The following is a 19,620-nucleotide window of genomic DNA, read 5'->3' on the forward strand; positions in this document are numbered from 1 at the left end:
CTCGCCACAATTTCCCCCCTAATACTATTCAACACATTTAAATGTGTGACAGGCTCTGATGAAATCAATTGACATGAATTCTTGAGAATACTGGAATACATGTACACATCATTTAAATGTATCCCTTTCTATCAAATGTGACACAATATCTATATAAAATCTCCTACATGTATAAAACAATATCTCACTACACTTGGCAAGTACACATAAAAAAAACTTATACAGCACCCTGTCATAATTTTCGGCATTCATATTGTGAGTTGTCATGATTCACTTTAAAATATTAAATCATTTCTTTTAAAGAATTCTCATACAAGTACTTATATTTGAAATTTAGAATATTCCTCATTCTATCAAGTGTCAAACATTAACATCTATAAAGGAGAAAAGTTTCTTTAGTTTCATTTCCAACATAATTCAAGATTCCTAAAAAGAAATAAAAAAACTTTGCTATTTTTTTAAATGGTTCATATCTAAACAAAATATTTCTTGCAAAAAACATCATTCACTTAGCAGGTGTCTAAAGCTCTTTAGACATATTTAACTACCCTGACCATTAAATGTAAACGAGTGAAACAAGAAATATCACTCATGTGAGGAACATATATAATATGCCATTACCATGGCAACACTACCCAACAAATTTGAATGTATTGTCATCTTCATTCCTAAACCACTGTTTGAGCTCAGTCCCATAAGCATTGGTTGAAAAATGAAGTAGTTCACACTGCAGTATGTTTCCTATAATCATTGCCAGAGAAAGCTAGATATCTCCATGGAAATGCAGTATCTAACACATTCCAAAATTGGATCGAGTGTGTCTTTACACCAAGACCAATGTGTTTCTCAAGTCTCACCTGCAGGAAACTGGGAAAATAATTTGCTTATTTCATATTATATTTCCAATTATCTGTCCGATAGCCAAACCAGATATATTTTATACCCCTTTTGACTCCATTTCGGAGGTATAATTAAACTAACATGGGAGTCTTCGGCAGTCTTCTTGATCATTTTAATAGTAATATACAAAGTTAAAAATATAAATAACATAAGACTCTGACTTATCAATATTAAGTAGAAAACCCTGAATTCTGTTCGCTAAAGATATATTTTTGTCTATTACCAACCTTTAAATCATAAAAGCAACGTAACAGGCCCTTTACAAGCATCCCCTAAAAGATTTATCTTTGAAGCGATTGCTAAGGTAAATGTAGTCTTTACTCCTAGAGTAATGTAATCATAAAAGGCAGTTGATTTGAATATGAAGGAAAGATATCGAATGAGCATAATGTTGAAAATTTCAACAAAAAAAGAATATGCATATAAAGGGCCTAAGCATAGGGAACTAATGACGTCACACACTCGCTATTTCTTTTGTACTATACTGTCCATGGCAGTTTTTAGCACAATTAAAAATTTTCAACCACGGTTTGGCTCCACCTTGCAACACGTGGAACTGACATCTTTGTAACTGAAAATGATTTAACACTTTAACTAATATATCTACAAAATTGAATATGACATTTTCATGTACAATATAAAAGGTGAGAGTGTCACAACATTGGTCTGCTCATTTTACCAATGATGTACATACAACTGATATGTAAAAAATTAACAGTCAGATTTCAGATGTTATAATTTTCCTATTCTTCATTTGGCTTTGTTAAAAATTGTCAAAGTATTACTCATTTGGTTTTTGTCTTTTCATTTTACATCCAAGTTTCATGAAGCTTACAGTGATATGCTTGCTTGTTTAATTTCTTCTACTTAGTCAAGTCCACTTGTTGGTATTGTCTTCAGATATTTTCTATACACTTGTGTGTTCTCATTACAATATACATAATGAGAAGATAGGAACAACTGTTGGATAACAATGGGCCGTATTCTGAACTCGGGTTTAAATTAAACCCTGGGTTTAGTTGTAGTTTAACTATGGAAAGCCAATTGGGGCACAAATGTCTATTAGTACATTTCCAATTCATTAACTCATTTATAACTGCCTCAGAATGATAAATGAAATATTTTCTTCATTATGAAATAAAAGGGAAACAAAATAGTAAATATACAATATAAGCAGATTTTTTTTAGTTTTTGGCTCCCCCCAATTTTAGCAGAGTTAGACCATGGTCTAAGTTAAACCTGACTTCAGAATACAGGCCAACTGGAACAACAGTAATAGTCCATATAGCAGGGTTGGAGCGTATAAAGAAAATCTCAGTAACGAAGCCACTGGAGGAAACTTTCTCCAGACATTGTACACTTGACTCTGCCCCAAAGCTGGAAAAATTTCTGCTCGAGGCCAGCCTCAAAAACATCCCCTGCAATATTGTTTACGTCCATGAAAAGTTTTGAGTAGAAATTCCAACGGTTAATAGTACAATAACTGGTTTCATCTCTGCATCATAATGGGTGTACAAAAATACAAAAATTTCAGCAATTTCCATCAGCTTCTATATTTTCAATTTAACCCTAAATAGACTGGGCTATTTCGACGCCTAAGAAGACTGGGGGGGGGGCTGATTCAGCCCCCCCCCTTATGATCTTGGCCGTCGATCGCGACGAAAATTGGCACATGCGTTACCCATGGCATTATCTACAAAACTATAACATCAAATTCTGCAAAAAATCTCATGTCTCATTAATTGTGCTAATTTATGCGTAAAATCATAAGTTTGCTCTAATTAATAAAATAATGCCCCTGAAATGCTAATTTTTGTTTCACATACTCTAGATAGGCATCTGATCGAATTGATTTTTAAAAAATTTCAAAATCACATTTATTTTCTTATGTATTCTATTGTTTCTAAATTTCTTATGTATTTCTTTGTTTTTCGACTTTTTGTTTTTTATTGTTTTTTCAATGGAAATTGTCGGGGACTTTATTTCTACCATAAAAAAGATAAAATTAATTGATTTTAAGCAGTAAAAGGAAAAATGATACATTTATGAATTTTGACTAAGAACACCATTTGCATTGGATTTGTACACAAATTCACGTTTTTGAGTAATTTTGGGTCTGCATGCACTAAGAAATGTTGCGTAATTTTGGAAACGCGTACCCGGGGGTCACAATTTTGGTCTCAAAAGTTGCGCGAGACTTGAAAGTAAAAAGTCAGCGAGCGACGCGGTCAAAAATTTTGCGCGGCGGATTTATGGCGAAAAATGTCGAGGGAGGGCTGAATCAGCCCCCCCCCAGTCTTTTTAGGGTTAACATTGCAGACTAAGATGAGGAATTGGTCTAATCACAGAATAAACAATATGGAAGGCATTTTCAACAATACTTTCACAGAAAATATGTGGAAAAAATATCAAACATCTGCTGGTGACATTGTACGTAGCTCGGATGAGGCAATCCAAGGGGGATGAGTACCAATCACACAGAATTTCTCCAGCTACCAGTCATCTATGAAAGAAAACAAGAATAGTAAAAATATAGTAACACTGATATGTCAGTGGAAAATTAATCATCATCAGAGAGAATGTTGATAAAAGGCAGCTGGTTTTCAGATGTAAACTATCAGGTACATTTATCTGTTTAATAGAGAAACTACATTCATGGAAATGGGGCAGGGAATGGGCAAATCCCCACCCCCCAAAAAAAAAATCAAAAAGGCAGATTGTTTGTGCAGAAAGGTAGTCATAATATATGGGCAAGTCCTCCCCAGCAAAAAGTTATTTCAATGACAAGGCATAAAGCGATTTTGTGTCCACCCACTTATGAAAATTACCAGAAATATTGTGATGTGCGAGGGCACGCAACAGAATTGTATCAAAACTTCATTGTAAAATAACTTGGATGGAATAACATTTATCGTAAGAAAGTCTTGCAAGTAAACTTTAATGTTGACCTAAAAATGAACTTTGACCTTACCATGTGACCTCCGAACACAATAACATGCAGATCTCATTAAATACAGTCACATACATGTACAACCCAAGTTTGGTATAAAAGTGACTTTCGGTTGCGGAGTTATGTGTCATAAGACAGTCTTGCTTATAAACTTAAACATTGGCCTGAAAATGACCTTTGACCTTACCATGTGACCTCCGACTGCAGCATAACATGCAGGTCCCCTAAGTACATCTACCATCCAAGTTTGGTTAAAAATTGACTTATGGTTGCAGAGTAACGTGTCATAATGTTTGTGACGGACGGACGACATTTGGATCGCTAATACCTTGGTGACATTTGATCTACGGCAGCTGTACGGCGAGTCAAAAACAGCCGTTTTGTTAATTCTAATTCAAACCACCTAGAATGCAGCTGGTACAAAAAATGTTAAAACGACTGTTTTCAACTCGCCGTACAGCCGCTGTAGAGCAAATGTGACCAAAGTATAAGTCTCGCCTTCACCTCTGGTGGGCGAGACAAAAAGTGAATAAAACCCCAGCATAACACTGATAAAACCAAGATGTACATATAAGAAAATTAGTTCAAATATTTTCTCAATTTCACAAAACGGTTATATGCACATCTTGGTGGGTATGTAAAGAGGGAACTGATGTCACCCTCTCAATATTTTATATTGTATTTTAGCACATGAAGTATGAAATAACTTAATTTTCTCTTCATGATAAGTTTGATTCCTCCTTAAATAAGCAACCATTCATGAAGCTACAAACATGTACTTATTGTTAAATCTGTAAATATTCTATAATTTTTATCATAAAACACTAAAAAATAGCAAGTGAGTGACATCATCCACCAACGCCCTAAATTGTATCTAGCTGTGTTGCGCATATAACTTATGTAAAAAATAAGCGTAATATTACAAAACTCTCTATTTTAGTGAAACTTTCTACATCATGCTTGTTTGATTTTTCTCTTTTCATTCAAATGCACTTTCGTTCTAATAGCCAGATGTTCTGATGTGACTACAAATTCGCAATCGCCCATTCAATGGTTCTCTGAGAGGGAATGGTTACAAACATTACTCAAAGTGACCTTGTAGGCCAACTAAACAGTACCAGAGATAAGTCAAGGGGGATAGTTCAGATCGCTTTCAAGATCACATAGCAAATATACTCAGTAATATGGTTCTTATATGTGGTATATAAACAATTTACATACAAATGTGCTCAAAAGTTTGTGAATCCTACCACAAAATGCTCTCATTTATACCAAGTGTTGAATGAAGACAACAGCACTACAATACTTGATGAGCCCAGAGAAACAAACTTTACTGAACGCAATATTTTATCACCTGACTTCACATTTAAATATCTAAGACATGGCACAACTTGAACACTTTCAATATATTCATTCTCTTGTGGGGTTCACTAAGTTACCACAGTATATGCCATTCAATAAGAATGCAAAGCGAGGCACCAGATCAATGGACATTGCACAAGTTCTTTCAGAACTAAAAATGATTACAACAGAGATAAAAATAAAAAAGAATGAGCCTAATGTGCAGTTGAACAGTTATCACAATAACAAGAAATTTTCAGGTATATGATTACCTCTATGAACTTGACCTCTGACCTTGAAAACCCAAAACTAATCAGATCACCATCAGTCCTATATGCGATTATGCGTACTTGGCAAAAGTGCGATATTGATCCATCAAACTGTTCTTTAGTTATCGTGAAAATGAAAAACGGACGATCTGAAAGCAAAATGCCTACATCAACCACCTACAATAGTCTGAGGCATACAATAGGCACTTTTTTCCTTGAAAAATAAGAATGCTGGAGAGCTTTTTTTCCCATGTGTAGTGATGCTTGTCCTTCAGGAATTATATCTTTAAGATTTGTGCATATTTTCACCAATCGGCAATGGCCCGGTTAATTAAATCTGAAGATACGTATAGAGAAATGTATGTGAAAACATGATCATGGCAAGGAGGTTACTTCTGGGGAGTGTTTTATCAACATTTTCGTCCGACAAGTTGTCAGATCTGACAACTTTCCTTGATTCTGATTGGCTGAGATGCCCTGTTACTATGGTAACTGTCGGATAAAACAGGACTTGTTGGATGAAATTTCCGACAAGTCCTTTCATGAAACGCTCCCCAGAAAATTATTACTGAATTACTTACCTGTTTATTCTATTAAAATGCTCACAGCACCCATAACAGCAATGCCAGACAGCAGGCAAATCATCTGTTTTATTGACTCTCTGAAATAAAGACAAAAATATATATAAGACATGGATACGTCAATAAGATTTTGATATAAGTAAGTAAGGCCCAGAAAAAGATTCTTGGTTAGTAATAACACAAATAACTGATTAATTGAAATCATGTCACGAGAAAATACGAAATCACAGTTGGCTGCCATCAATTAATTTATTTATCTATGCATTTATTCATTCTTTCATTTAGGGAGGAGTACTGATACCACTGGAATTGTTAGTGAAATAGTTTTTTCAATCGTTCATGCTTGAACCAGCAATACAATAAGTGTAAAGCAGAAAACACCATGGCAATTTTTCCCCTTAGTTATAACAAAGGTTTCAAATGAATTCAATTTTGCATTGACTTACTTTAGATATTTGCGAAAAAAAAAAAACATGAAACATGAACAGGGACAGGGACAGAACATAACAAATGACAAAATCTATCAAATTAAACAATTCCTCCTAAAAAGTGTATAACTTGTAAAAGGTAGAAAATTATGTAATCATGCAAATTATACAATTGTAATGTAAAACATTGGAAGAGAGGAATAAACATGTACTTATTTTGTTTTTTTTTCAAGGTATAGCCATTATTTTTACTTGTTTAATAAGACTTGCTCATATACATGTACTTGCACTTCAAGGAACAGCTTTTTCTCAACTCTTCAGAAAAATACTTTTTGAAACCAAATATTTTGTTCAATCTCTGTTCAGAATATCATCCATTGAAATTAAATACTTTATGTGTAGTGGAAAAAAGTAAGGAGAAGACCAGTGAATCTTTGGAAACTACGACGATTTGAAGTTTGGATCAATCTTCTAATTAAACTGATTTACTATTGAACTTTGCAGTTCCAATCTAGGCAAATTTGCTTTTCCTTGCAGTAGGCAACAGATTAACTTACTTCCAATTTGTCTCTTGAAGAAGTTCTGGAAGAACAGTAGCTAGGGCAATGTGTATAAAGCCCCCTGCAGTGAATGGAAGGATCCACGCAGCTCGGTTACCTAAACATTAGCAAGCACAGAGAAAATCATGATACCAAGATAACACATCATACAAGATATGACTCTCTGTAATATATACTTTAAAAAATCATTTTTATTAAACTTCCTACATCATGCATCTCAAAGAAACAACAACACCAACAAAATTGTGAAAATGGCTGCAACAACAAAAAATCTGAGAATGCAATTTGAGAAAAAAAACCTCTTTATTTTAAACTAATAAATCTGAGTAACCCCTAATGGTTACTAGTATATTGTACTTACCTGTTTCTTGTGCCGATTCGGAGAGGAGGGTGAGTACTGCACCAACAAGCCCTCCCACAGCTGTTGAGATCTGGGATTTGGTTGCCTGCACCCTTGAGAACCCGGACCGGAGTAGGATAGCAAAGTCACCAACCTGTCGGAAGATATAATGCATACAGGATCATCATGAGATAGAACTTTCGTGAACGACTGCACAAACTGGAAGGACATTCACGTCAGTCACCAAAACAATACCGGTACCTCTTACTCTTAATACACCTAAATACTTGAATCAAGTTTTAAAAATATCACAATTTAGATGGAACAATATTTCAAAAATCGTGGATAAGTAAAAAACTTTTTCTATCTTTGAAATCAATGGGTCAGTTCATAAATGAATCAAAATACTTTAAATCACATCTTTTCATCTACATGTACATGACAAAGCTAAAATAACACTGGTTGTAAAAGAATGAGGTAGACATAAGCTTCCTTATCTTGGAAAATACTTCAAGATTATTTATATTTACCTCATGGGGTACTTCATGTAACAAAATGGCTGCCGTTGTGAGCATACCGACCTGCAACAGTACAGAGAATGTATCAAAGAAAAAATAATTAACAATGAATGAATAAATATAGACAGACAGGAAGTACATGAACACATAGAAGGGCAATTCCTTAAAATATTTACGCCTGACCCCCTATATGAGGGACCTTCATGAAATTTTCTGTCTCTGATTTCTTGTTCTTTTGACAGTCTTTAATGCTCTCAAAAGACTATGACTTGTTCAGTTTATGAAGTGAAGTATAACTTGAAAAAGATGGGGAGTCCGATGAACAAGGTTGATTATTTTATGGAATTGCCCAGAAGTGTGAAGAGTGGTACAGAAAATGGAAGATACAGAGCATGAGAGAGCGAGGAGGTAGAGGGGGTGAGGAAAAGAAGACGGGATCATGAAGTGACTGAAGCGAAGGATGAGAGGGAGTGCAAAAGAAAGGACAAAGGATTATTAAGGGGTTTGATGAGGATAGAGGGTGTGCATATATATATATAGGAATTGAGTGAAAGGTGGGGGGCGATAGGAGAGCAAGCAAAAGAAAAGAGAGTGACAAGCAGTGGCAGATCCAGGGGGGGGGGAAGCACAGCCGGCCAGTGCCCCTTTTGAGAGCCACAATAAAAAAATTGTAATGTAAAAATACAGATTTTACTTAAGTGTGCCCCCCCCCCTTTGAAAGTAGAAAGAACCATTTTGGGGGTCAAATTTTCTTTGGTTGGAATGACCTTAAATTTTAGGTGAAAACCCTTCTTTTTTTAAATTTTCTTTGGAAAATGTGCCCCCCTTAAAAATCCTGGATCAGCCCCTGGTGACATAATACAGAGAATAGGACGGAGAGCGAGAGAGTAAGAGGGAGGGAGGGAAATAGAAGAAAATGTGACTATATATATATATACATGTATATGAAACAATAGGAGTAATTTTCATTGTAAATCCTGTAAAATGAGGGAGGAAGTGGACAAGTCAGAGGCAAAGCAAATAAACTTTGTCTGGGATGTATTTTGACCTCCAACAAACTTTTCAGGACAATGCTTTCCTGCTGCCTCAGTTCATACACATTGCACAATATCATCACAGTGTCAGGTACACAATACATGTATCAAATTACCAGGGAATTGGTAAAGAGACATGTAGCTAATCAAAGGCACTGCTTTGAAATAAGCCCTACCCGATCTGTGGAAGTGTTCCTGTTTATCAGTAACCTAAATGTCTAATACACCTATGGTTCATGCAAAGTAACGTATTGAAATGAATTTGCAAGAGCAAAAACAGTACAAAAAGTACAAAATAAGTCGAAACAGCTTGATATGAGCAATTCTATGCAATGTTCCACTTCACTAGCTGCAGTAAGCAGGGCATTCATAGTAGAGCAAGCCAAGGCATGCTTCACATAATTTTTCAACTAACAGAACTACATGGGGGGTGGGCACTTGACAAAAAAAGTGGTGGGGCTGTGCCGCAGGCGGGATAAAAAAACGGGGGCCTTGGAGCGGGCTTATTGTAAAAAGGAGGGTCCCTGGAACTACAAATGTTTGTGAAAACGGGTCCTTGGAACAGATCGCCAGCGTTTGAGTGCGTATACATCCCTATGGAATGAGAGTATGATGCACCAAGCCGCCGCGTGCGCTCGCACAGAGGTGATGGTCGGACAGAGCTCTGCGGCGCTTTTCACCAAAATTGCAGCTCATTGTAGCAGTTCAATGCGACTTGGACGGTGTAACAAAAATATGCGATCGAAGCTTTGGAGCGGATTTCTTTCTTCTTTTTTCTCGATAAGACAAAAATGCTATGCCTTGGAACAGAAATTTGAGTGTAACAAGTGGAATGCCTCTAGCGGTCTCACCTGCATCACGCAATTCAATATAGTAGCAGTGCTGACTTTGAAAACTTCTATAACTCGCACAAGATGTTCAGTGATACTTGGTTACTCTTACATGTATGTCCACGTTTTATGAACTAGACCGATACACTTACAGAGACATGATGGTACATTTGTAATTCAACAAATACCCCCAACATGGTTAAAGTTCATTGACCCTAAATGACCTTTGACCTTGACCATGTGACCTGAAACTTGCACAGGATGTTATGGCCAAGTTTCATGAACTAGGTCCATATATTTTCTAAGTTATGATGTCATTTCAAAAACTTAAACTTAGGTTAAGATTTGATGTTGACGCTGCGGCTGCCGTCGGAAAAGCGGCGCCTATAGTCTCACTCTGCTATGCAGAAATTGGGGGTCCCCTCTGCGGCACATACCCACTATGCAAGTTATGATGACATTTCAAAAACTTAACTTTAGGTTAAGATTTTGATGTTGATTCCCCCAACATTGCCTAATTTCATTGACCCTAAATGACCTTTGACCTTGGCCATGTGACGTGAAACTCACGCAGGATGTTCAGTGATACTTGATTTACCTTATGGCCAAGTTTCATCAACAAGGTCCATATACTTTCTAAGTCATTTCAAAAACTTAAACTTAGGTTAAGATTTGATGTTGACGCCGCCGCTGCCGTCAAAAAAGCGGCGCCTATAGTCTCACTCTATAGTCTCAATTGGGGGTCCCCTCCGTGGCATATACCCACTATGCATTGTATACTGAGTGCCTCCCCCCCCCCCCCAGGGTAAAACATCATTGTGAAACTTCTGAATGACATATAATAAACAAATAATACAGTTCAATCTAGATATGCATAAATAATTAAAAGATTACTAGTAAATAAATCATCTGCTTCCTGCAAGAAGGGACTAGGGCTTATTTTCTACAAAATCTTACTTTTTTATCAAGCCCTTTTAAATTTCATTACATTTTGTGTTTTACTTGAAATTTAAAAATAATTTTTTATTTTTTGAATAGTCAATCGATAGCCTACATTATTACCTATACAAGGTATTTTAGCAGAAAAAGAAAAGTCATATTTCGCACGCTACTTTCAATCCGAGACCAATGAGGGGAACATTTGCCATGTTGCCCTTCCAGGGATTTGCCCATAGGAATCCTGTACAAAATAGAGGGCAATAGTGGCCATATTTCTGCTAATGCACTTGTGCGGTAGGAGCTTATTTTGATCGCTAATTTCAGTATTTCAGAAATATGGCTGGAACCAGTTTATGAAACAAAGTACAATGCATTGTAGACAATGCGCAATGCGATCAGTGCATACACAAACGTAACCCAAGCGCAAAATTTCTACGCGTTGACTGTATCTGCGCGCCATGCATGATGCACGACTGCAATGTAACAATAATGTCATAATTGCTTATTAAGGGTTACTTTGCTATTACAGGTCGTGAATAACCTGAAATAAGAAGTAGTGATGAGCAAACAGGCATATAAATTGTTCCAAATACTAGCTCTTAAATTACACATTGTACAGCTTCAGGTAATAATAATAATATTGACTGGCTCTTCTTTCGTGAAACATCAAATATGTCACACTTGAAAGAACCATATTGCCCTTGTCTAAGGACTCGCGCCAATATGATTCTGTTGCAGGCGACATATTTGATGTTCCCCTAAAGCCAGTCAATATTATGAAAATATACTCTTTCAATATATGAAATGAAAAAAAAATTGTATAAATTACCCTTCTTGCGGGAAACTGACAAAGTGTAGTTCCATTCATCAATCTCAAATTAAACATATTTTGTGAACAGTGTCTGAGACAGTATCACAAGAAACAGAGACCATGATAACAGAGACAATATTCCATGGGACAGAGAATGAAACTAAAACAAGGACACCCAAGACTGATACACTTGTTCCCAGTTTCAGCCAAGATCAAGGGTTGCAGATTCCCAGAGATTGAAGTACATCTAAAAAAAAATCAAATTGAACTCCCCATTTGCATCCCACAGATCACACTGTGTACATATTCACTGATATTATGGGGTAAATAAAATATTTGCTGAATGCTCACCGACACCAAAATTTCAATTTTAGTCAGACTTCAATGTTTGTGAAACAACTTCCCATAACAGAGACTAAAGAACTTCCCTTAAAAAATAACAATTTCAAGGGTACATGCACTCTATCTTTTAATTCTAACCTGTGCAGGGAATCATTTTCATGGATTCGCATTGCAATTTGCTCCATATTTTTTAATGACTGCTACGCATTTAAAGTCTTTCATATAGCATATTTTTACATAGGACTGTACATTACTTACTTGAGAGATTTTCTCTCATTACCAAAAATTCTATTCAAATTTCTAAAGCAAAATTATTCCCTGCCTGTGACATTTGGATGCATGCATGCAAACATAATACTGTGACTCACCTTTTTGCTAACAAGAAAGCTCCCAGCCACAGCTATACCATGGGTAAAATTATCAATGAAGTTTGCCAGTAGATTCAGATATCCTACAACCTGAACAAAAATAAGATAATACTTAAAAAGGAAAAGCAAACCTGAAAGGAAATGCCCCACAATTAAAACCAAGAAACCTATTTTGGCTACCAATTGATCTACATGTGCATATAAAGCATTTTTGACAGGTACATGTATATCAGACCTGCCAACCTCTGGGAATGAAAAAGTGTATTCTGTGATAAAAAACATGTATTTATAATATAATGTGTGGCGCACTCACTCATTGCGGCACTCAAGCTGCATGCAAGCTAAAATGCTCACTGCTCTTGTAGATGGAAAAAAACAAACATTTAAACATGTGTATATCTCACCCTGGTTTTAATAAAATGATTGAAAAAAAAGTTACCTGAATACATTGGTCTAATAACCATATTCGTGTAAGTTTTATGAAATAGAGATATATAGAGATGATTTTTCTCAATAGATTAGGATTTTTGTTACAATTTTTTTTAAAACATTTTTTAAAGAAAAAACGTACTGCCGTATTTTGGTTGCAAAAACGTACTAAATACGCCAAAAACATACTGGTTGGCAGGTCTGGTATATACATATTTCATTTTTGAATACGTACTTGTACAAGCAAAGTGCAAATATAGCCCCTCTTTGCATAGAAACTGTGGTCTTTGTGAGATATGTTTTTATATGAAATACTGTTTGGCCTTTAGATTTTAAAGTACTGGTACATTACCTGTAGAAAATATCCTGCAGTCTGCCATGTCTCATATTTCATATTTATAGTATTAAATTCTAAATGTATTCACTCTAAATTGGAATGAAATCTACCAGCATTTTTTAACAAAATCAAAGCTGCAAGTTAATGACAAATACAGCAATCCCATGGTATTCAATCATTTTGCTGTTCTGAGTCTTTTATACAAGTACTTTTGTGCCACTTGAAGAATAAAAATAATGTCACTATGAGTACATGTACATTGTACAATGTTATCATTATCACTGTCATTCAGAGTCAAAATAAATCTATGCAGGAGGACTCTTTTCCTGTTCCTCTTCCTTCCCATTAAAGATACGGTACTTCTTCTTTTTCCTCCTCCTTCTTCTCCTCCTTACCACCACCATAACAGTCCATCCCAGAAAAACGTTGATTTGAATAAATAGAGAAACATCAAAGCAGCATAACACTGAAATTTTAATCAAAATTTGATGTAAAATACGAAAGTTTCAACATTTTTAAGTTTCAATTATTTTTCACAAAACAATGATATGCACAATTCAGTGCAAATTCAAGTGAATGAGATAGTCTATGTCCCTAACTATTTCTTTGGTATTTTATTAAATAAAATATTCTAATTTTCTCCTCTCTGTCAAGTGAAACATCGATTAATTCCTCCCTGAACATGTTGAAATAGCATTGTTTAATATACTCTATGGTTCAAACAAGTTGGTCCTTGTTATCAAATCTGTAAAAAAAATCATTTCGAATAAATTAGCATAAAAATTGTTCTAGTCAAAATTTCAAAATTCTGCGTACAAGATTGGTGAACCTCATGAAGCTCTACCAGATGGAAGTAAAAATCAAAATCGGTCAACAAATAAAGAAGAAGAAGCATTTTATGTGAATTTCTAAAAATATGCATAAATTAATTTCGCATAAATTAGCATAAAAATTGTTCTGGTCAAAATTTCAAAATTCTGTGTAGAAGTTTGGTGAACCTCATGAAGCTCTACCAGATGGAAGCAAATGAATCAAAATTGGTCAAAAAATAAAGAAGAAATAGCATTTTTTGTGAATTTTGAAAAATGCGCATAAATTAGCATATTTAATGAATTTTGAAACTCTGTGTAGAAGTTATGAATGCCCCACCTAGTGCTATCATATAAAGCAAACAGAATTGAAATCGGACTTGAAATGGCGAAGTAGTAGCATTTTGAAATTGTGGACGGACGACAGACGACGGACGCCACGCCACGGCATGAGCTCATCTTGCCCTTCGGGTCGGATGAGCTAAAAATGAAATATTGTATAATTCAAACAATAAAAACAAAAGAAAATAGTGAGTGGATGATGTCATCAGTCTCCTCATTTAAATCCCAATCAGCAGTCTAACGCACTAACACTTTCCCGCTATTCACGAAATTCACGAAAAGAATGGAAATGTGCTATTACACTTCGCTGAGTGGTCCTCCAAGGTTGCACTCGTTTGATTGGCACTAGCTCTGAGTAGACGTGTGGCAGTCGTTTTATGTAAATCGCTGTACGTACAGTTTATGCATACATACTGGGATTGGTTATTGGTTGCATCACCAATTGTGGTGTAGCTGACGTTTTGTTGTTTTTCTTGTAAAAAAAACTAAACTATGAATCTAAATGTAGGCGTTTTTTAGTTGTTTCCACGCAATTTCAAAATTAGCCCACGTGTAATAAATGTGTATGAAAGGCCCAATCACTGCTTGCATGCATTGCATCCATGGGGCACAATTGCATGGACGACTATCTCCAAAAGTTGGGGAAAGGATGAAATCGAAAGAAGGCTGGGGTGGTAGTTGTAAGAAAGTGTTTGTTTAATAGCAAAACTTTTTTTTGCTTCTGATCTATTACATGTATGTCTTGTTATGACTATGACAAACCTGTGATTGTTATGATGGTTGAAAAGTAATTAGAATTTAGCCTAGTAGGCCTATGTTTTATTACATTGTTCTCTTTCTTTCATATTTTCATTTTACTTATAAAGAATGCAATATATTGCAGCCAGCTGAGGTCATAATATCCAAATCACATATGCTAGTATTATAACTCCCACTTCCATGCTTGTATAAAAAGTTAGACCCTACCATGGAGCTACTGTGTTAACTCCATGTCCCTACTATTTATTGTGCATAAATCAAGCTTAAAGTGATCAAGCTTAAAGTGATTGGTTAACATTGGTTTGACTTTTAAAAATCTGAGCTAGAAGGTCACACTTGTCACCTGTGTCTGTGATATGTTACAAAACTGAAGCCCAGAAAAAATAGAGTTCGAAAATAATTATTTAGTGCTTCAAAAATTGGAATATAAAGTGACACTTACTATTTAGGCGTCTATAAGACACCTATTTACAAAATCGGGGTTTGCCTTGTAGTTTTAGCTTTTCATTCTCAATAATGATTGTTTTCAGGGTTTATTAGTTCTAATACATGCACTTGTACACATGTTTCATCTTGGTTTGAGAATTTTTTAAATCGGCTCCTCACAAAGTTAAGCAATACATGTACCTTTAATGTCATACTAGTTTTTGCTACTTCCTAATCACTTGTGTAGGCCTATTGATATTCTGTACATGGTTTCTACTATAAACAATGAGATTGGCTGCAGCATTAATTCCGCATCATTTGGAAAGATTATGTAAGCCTTCTCAGCAATCCGGCTATGGGATGTAATGGAACGCACATGGTTGAGTATCGTCTGTTGTGTTGTTGGGGTGCTGTTTTAGTGGCCAAAACAGAGTTGTGTGTACAGTACTTTTAGTGACTAAAAAATTGTGCTATTATTGGATTGGAAATTATTACCATGAAGCAGTACCAAAGATCTAAGTTATTCTTTTTTTGCTTATTTTTGATTTGTGTTTGTGTGATTGTTGAATACTTGGTGTAAAGGTCATGAAGCCTATGTATAGTTTGAGCTGTCATCACTGTTTCACAAACCCCCAATATAGACTGCCCTGAAAAGTGCAGCGCCTGGTGAGAACATTTATTTTTTGCACATGTCGATCTTTGAGACAAAACTCCCACCTAATTACGTATTCCAAAGAAGATTTCTCAAAATGTCATGGATAATTTCTTTCTAAATTCATAAATGATTAAAATCCAATATTTTTTGTTTGCATTGTAGGGTATGCAGATAATTGAACCATGACATTTTGTGCCAGAATATTTCAAACAATGATACTTGAAACTCGCAGATTTTTTTTACACAGACATACCAAGCGAACCCGCACGATGCATGATGGGGGATGGGGCTATGAATTATGCATGAGCCTCGTTTTAGCGGATATCCATTCTTTTCGCGAATAGCGGAAAACCGTTAGTGCGCCTGACTGATAAGGATGTGCACATTTTGTGAAATAAATCAAAACTTTAAAATGTGATAACTTTCTAATTTTACATCCAATTTTGAAGAAATTTTCAGTGTTATGCTTGTTGGATTTTTCTGTTTTTATTCAAATCAAATTTTTGTTGGGGTGGACTTGTCCTTTAATGACTGTCATGAAAGCATGTATCCACATGTATTCCTATTTACAAATACATGTAGATGAATGTACAGCAAGTGGTAGACTTTATCATTTTTCTCTATTACCTTTATCCTGCAAAAAAAAGGATTGTATAATACCTTTACTTTCTTTTCCTTTGTATCCTTCTCCTCATTCTTGGGTAATGCCTGGATTATTTTATGGTCTCCATTTGACAAACCATTCATGCCATTAGTCCTTGTGATACAAGTGTTGGTATTTAGGGGTCTTCTCTTTAAGATGCCATTCTGTTCCAATCCATTCAGGGGACGGTAGGTTTTCTCTCCGTTTCCAATGGGTGATGCGGAGCCGTTGTGCTTTATCAACTGGAATGAGAGGATTTAGACGATAGAAAAATGATTTTTCACTTAACATTTTGAATTGTTGTCCAATACTGGTATATGCATGAACATTATACCATGGAGATGTATCTCCATGATTATACAATCCCATTCATGAAGGTTCAGTTTATAAGGGGATTCTGCAGATCAGCATACATACTAAAGAGTGTGTGATTGATTTGATCTGATTTGATTTGACCTAATACAGGCAACTTTGCCTTTGGAAGTTAAATCCATTAGGACCTCATAAATCTGTACAAGAGGTGCATGTTACACAATCAATCGTAAAAATCAAGCGTACAAAATCGCTTTTAAACCTTTGTGTTACAGGACCCTGGAGTAAAAATGCTTCAACTATATAGGCGAATATCATATACATGCTATGGAAGATTGACTTTAGTTGGGTGTCTGGAAAACGAAGACCGAAGACCGGGGACACGTATCACACTCGTGTGAAAGCGTTTGTAGTTCACGCACGAAGCGTGTACAAAGCAGTGCAAAGTGTGTACAAAACACGTGCGCGGGTTAGAATGGACTTTGGACCTTGCCCCCTACACATGTTCTCCCATTGACATAACGCATGTCCCCGGTCTTCGATCTTCGTTTTCCAGACCTGTTGTTGGGTGTCTGGAAAACGAAGACAGAAGACCGGGGCCATCGCATCCGTCTAGCTAAAATAAACCATTATTATATTCAGATCAAATTCAGGAATATTCTGATATTGGATATGTAATGAATTATGATTGGTTAATGATTAATTGTATGGATATCGTAATGTGAATGATAATTGATTGAGCAATATATCGCGCTCAGCTCAGCTGGCATTAAAATTTTATACCATTGACATAACGCATGTCCCCGGTCTTCGATCTTCGTTTTCCAGACCTGTTGTTGGGTGTCTGGAAAACGAAGACAGAAGACCGGGGCCATCGCATCCGTCTAGCTAAAATAAACCATTATTATATTCAGATCAAATTCAGGAATATTCTGATATTGGATATGTAATGAATTATGATTGGTTAATGATTAATTGTATGGATATCGTAATGTGAATGATAATTGATTGAGCAATATATCGCGCTCAGCTCAGCTGGCATTAAAATTTTATACCATTGACATAACGCATGTCCCCGGTCTTCGATCTTCGTTTTCCAGACCTGTTGTTGGGTGTCTGGAAAACGAAGACAGAAGACCGGGGCCATCGCATCCGTCTAGCTAAAATAAACCATTATTATATTCAGATCAAATTCAGGAATATTCTGATAGTGGATATGTAATGAATTATGATTGGTTAATGATTAATTGTATGGATATCGTAATGTGAATGATAATTGATTGAGCAATATATCGCGCTCAGCTCAGCTGGCATTAAAATTTTATACCATTGACATAACGCATGTCCCCGGTCTTCGATCTTCGTTTTCCAGACCTGTTGTTGGGTGTCTGGAAAACGAAGACAGAAGACCGGGGCCATCGCATCCATCTAGCTAAAATAAACCATTATTATATTCAGATCAAATTCAGGAATATTCTGATATTGGATATGTAATGAATTATGATTGGTTAATGATTAATTGTATGAATATCGTAATGTGAATGATAATTGATTGAGCAATATATCGCGCTCAGCTCAGCTGGCATTAAAATTTTATACCATTGACATAACGCATGTCCCCGGTCTTCGATCTTCGTTTTCCAGACCTGTTGTTGGGTGTCTGGAAAACGAAGACAGAAGACCGGGGCCATCGCATCCGTCTAGCTAAAATAAACCATTATTATATTCAGATCAAATTCAGGAATATTCTGATATTGGATATGTGATCAGTTATGATTGGTTGATAAGTTAATGATTAATATTGTATGGATATCGTGATGTGAATGATAATTGATTGAGCAATATATCGCGCTCAGCTGGCATTTGCAATTTTACTACCATTGACATAACACATGTCCCCGGTCTTCGATCTTCGTTTTCCAGACCTGTTGTTGGGTGTCTGGAAAACGAAGACAGAAGACCGGGGATCGCGTATAATTTTGTCTAGCTAAGATAGGCCTATAACATTCAGCACCAGTTCAAGAATATTTTGATCTTGGATAACGTCATCTGCCTTGATTGGCTGCGGATAAGTTATGGTTATTTGTGTGAATGGTTCTAGGACAATTACCCCCCAGACAATTACCCCCCGGACAACTACCCCCGGTAAAATTACCCCCCGAGGACAATTACCCCCCGGACAATTTAACTACCCCCCGGACAACTACCCCCCTGGACAATCACCCCCGGACAACTACCCCCCAAACAACTACCCCCGGACAATAAGCCCCCCGAGGACACTTACCCCCTGACAATTATCCTCGAGAACAATTACCCCCTGGACAATAACCCCCGAGGACAATTCTCCCCCGGACAATTACCCCTGCCTGAGGACAATTACGTACAAGCAGTCTCAACTTAACTGCCGTTTGCAACTATTTGACTACTATTGACATTACGCGTGTCCCCGGTCTTCGGTCTTCGTTTTCCAGACCTGTTGTTGGGTGTCTGGAAAACGAAGACAGAAGACCGGGGCCATCGCATCCGTCTAGCTAAAATAAACCATTATTATATTCAGATCAAATTCAGGAATATTCTGATATTGGATATGTAATCAGTTATAATTGGCTGATAAGTTAATGAATAATTGTATGGATATCGTGATGTGAATGATAATTGATTGAGCAATATATCGCGCTCAGCTGGCATTTGCAATTT

General features: G+C 36.2%; 1 protein-coding gene across 1 annotated transcript in view; it reads right to left on the bottom strand.

Moving 5' to 3' along the window:
- Positions 1-3,135: 3,135 nt before the first annotated feature.
- The window catches only part of LOC121424859 (zinc transporter ZIP13-like), a 39,033-nt gene continuing 22,548 nt past the window's right edge, over positions 3,136-19,620 (bottom strand). Inside the window, exons 4-10 of the mRNA XM_041620696.1 lie at positions 16,629-16,853; positions 12,212-12,301; positions 7,900-7,950; positions 7,391-7,523; positions 7,027-7,126; positions 6,042-6,121; positions 3,136-3,403 (exon numbers count right to left, since the gene is read on the bottom strand). Coding sequence (XP_041476630.1) covers positions 6,046-6,121; positions 7,027-7,126; positions 7,391-7,523; positions 7,900-7,950; positions 12,212-12,301; positions 16,629-16,853 — 675 coding nt within the window. The 3' untranslated portion in view covers positions 3,136-3,403; positions 6,042-6,045. The remainder of the gene's footprint in view (positions 3,404-6,041; positions 6,122-7,026; positions 7,127-7,390; positions 7,524-7,899; positions 7,951-12,211; positions 12,302-16,628; positions 16,854-19,620) is intronic.

The sequence above is a fragment of the Lytechinus variegatus genome, chromosome 12, assembly GCF_018143015.1.
Source record: "Lytechinus variegatus isolate NC3 chromosome 12, Lvar_3.0, whole genome shotgun sequence".
NCBI lineage: Eukaryota > Metazoa > Echinodermata > Echinoidea > Temnopleuroida > Toxopneustidae > Lytechinus > Lytechinus variegatus.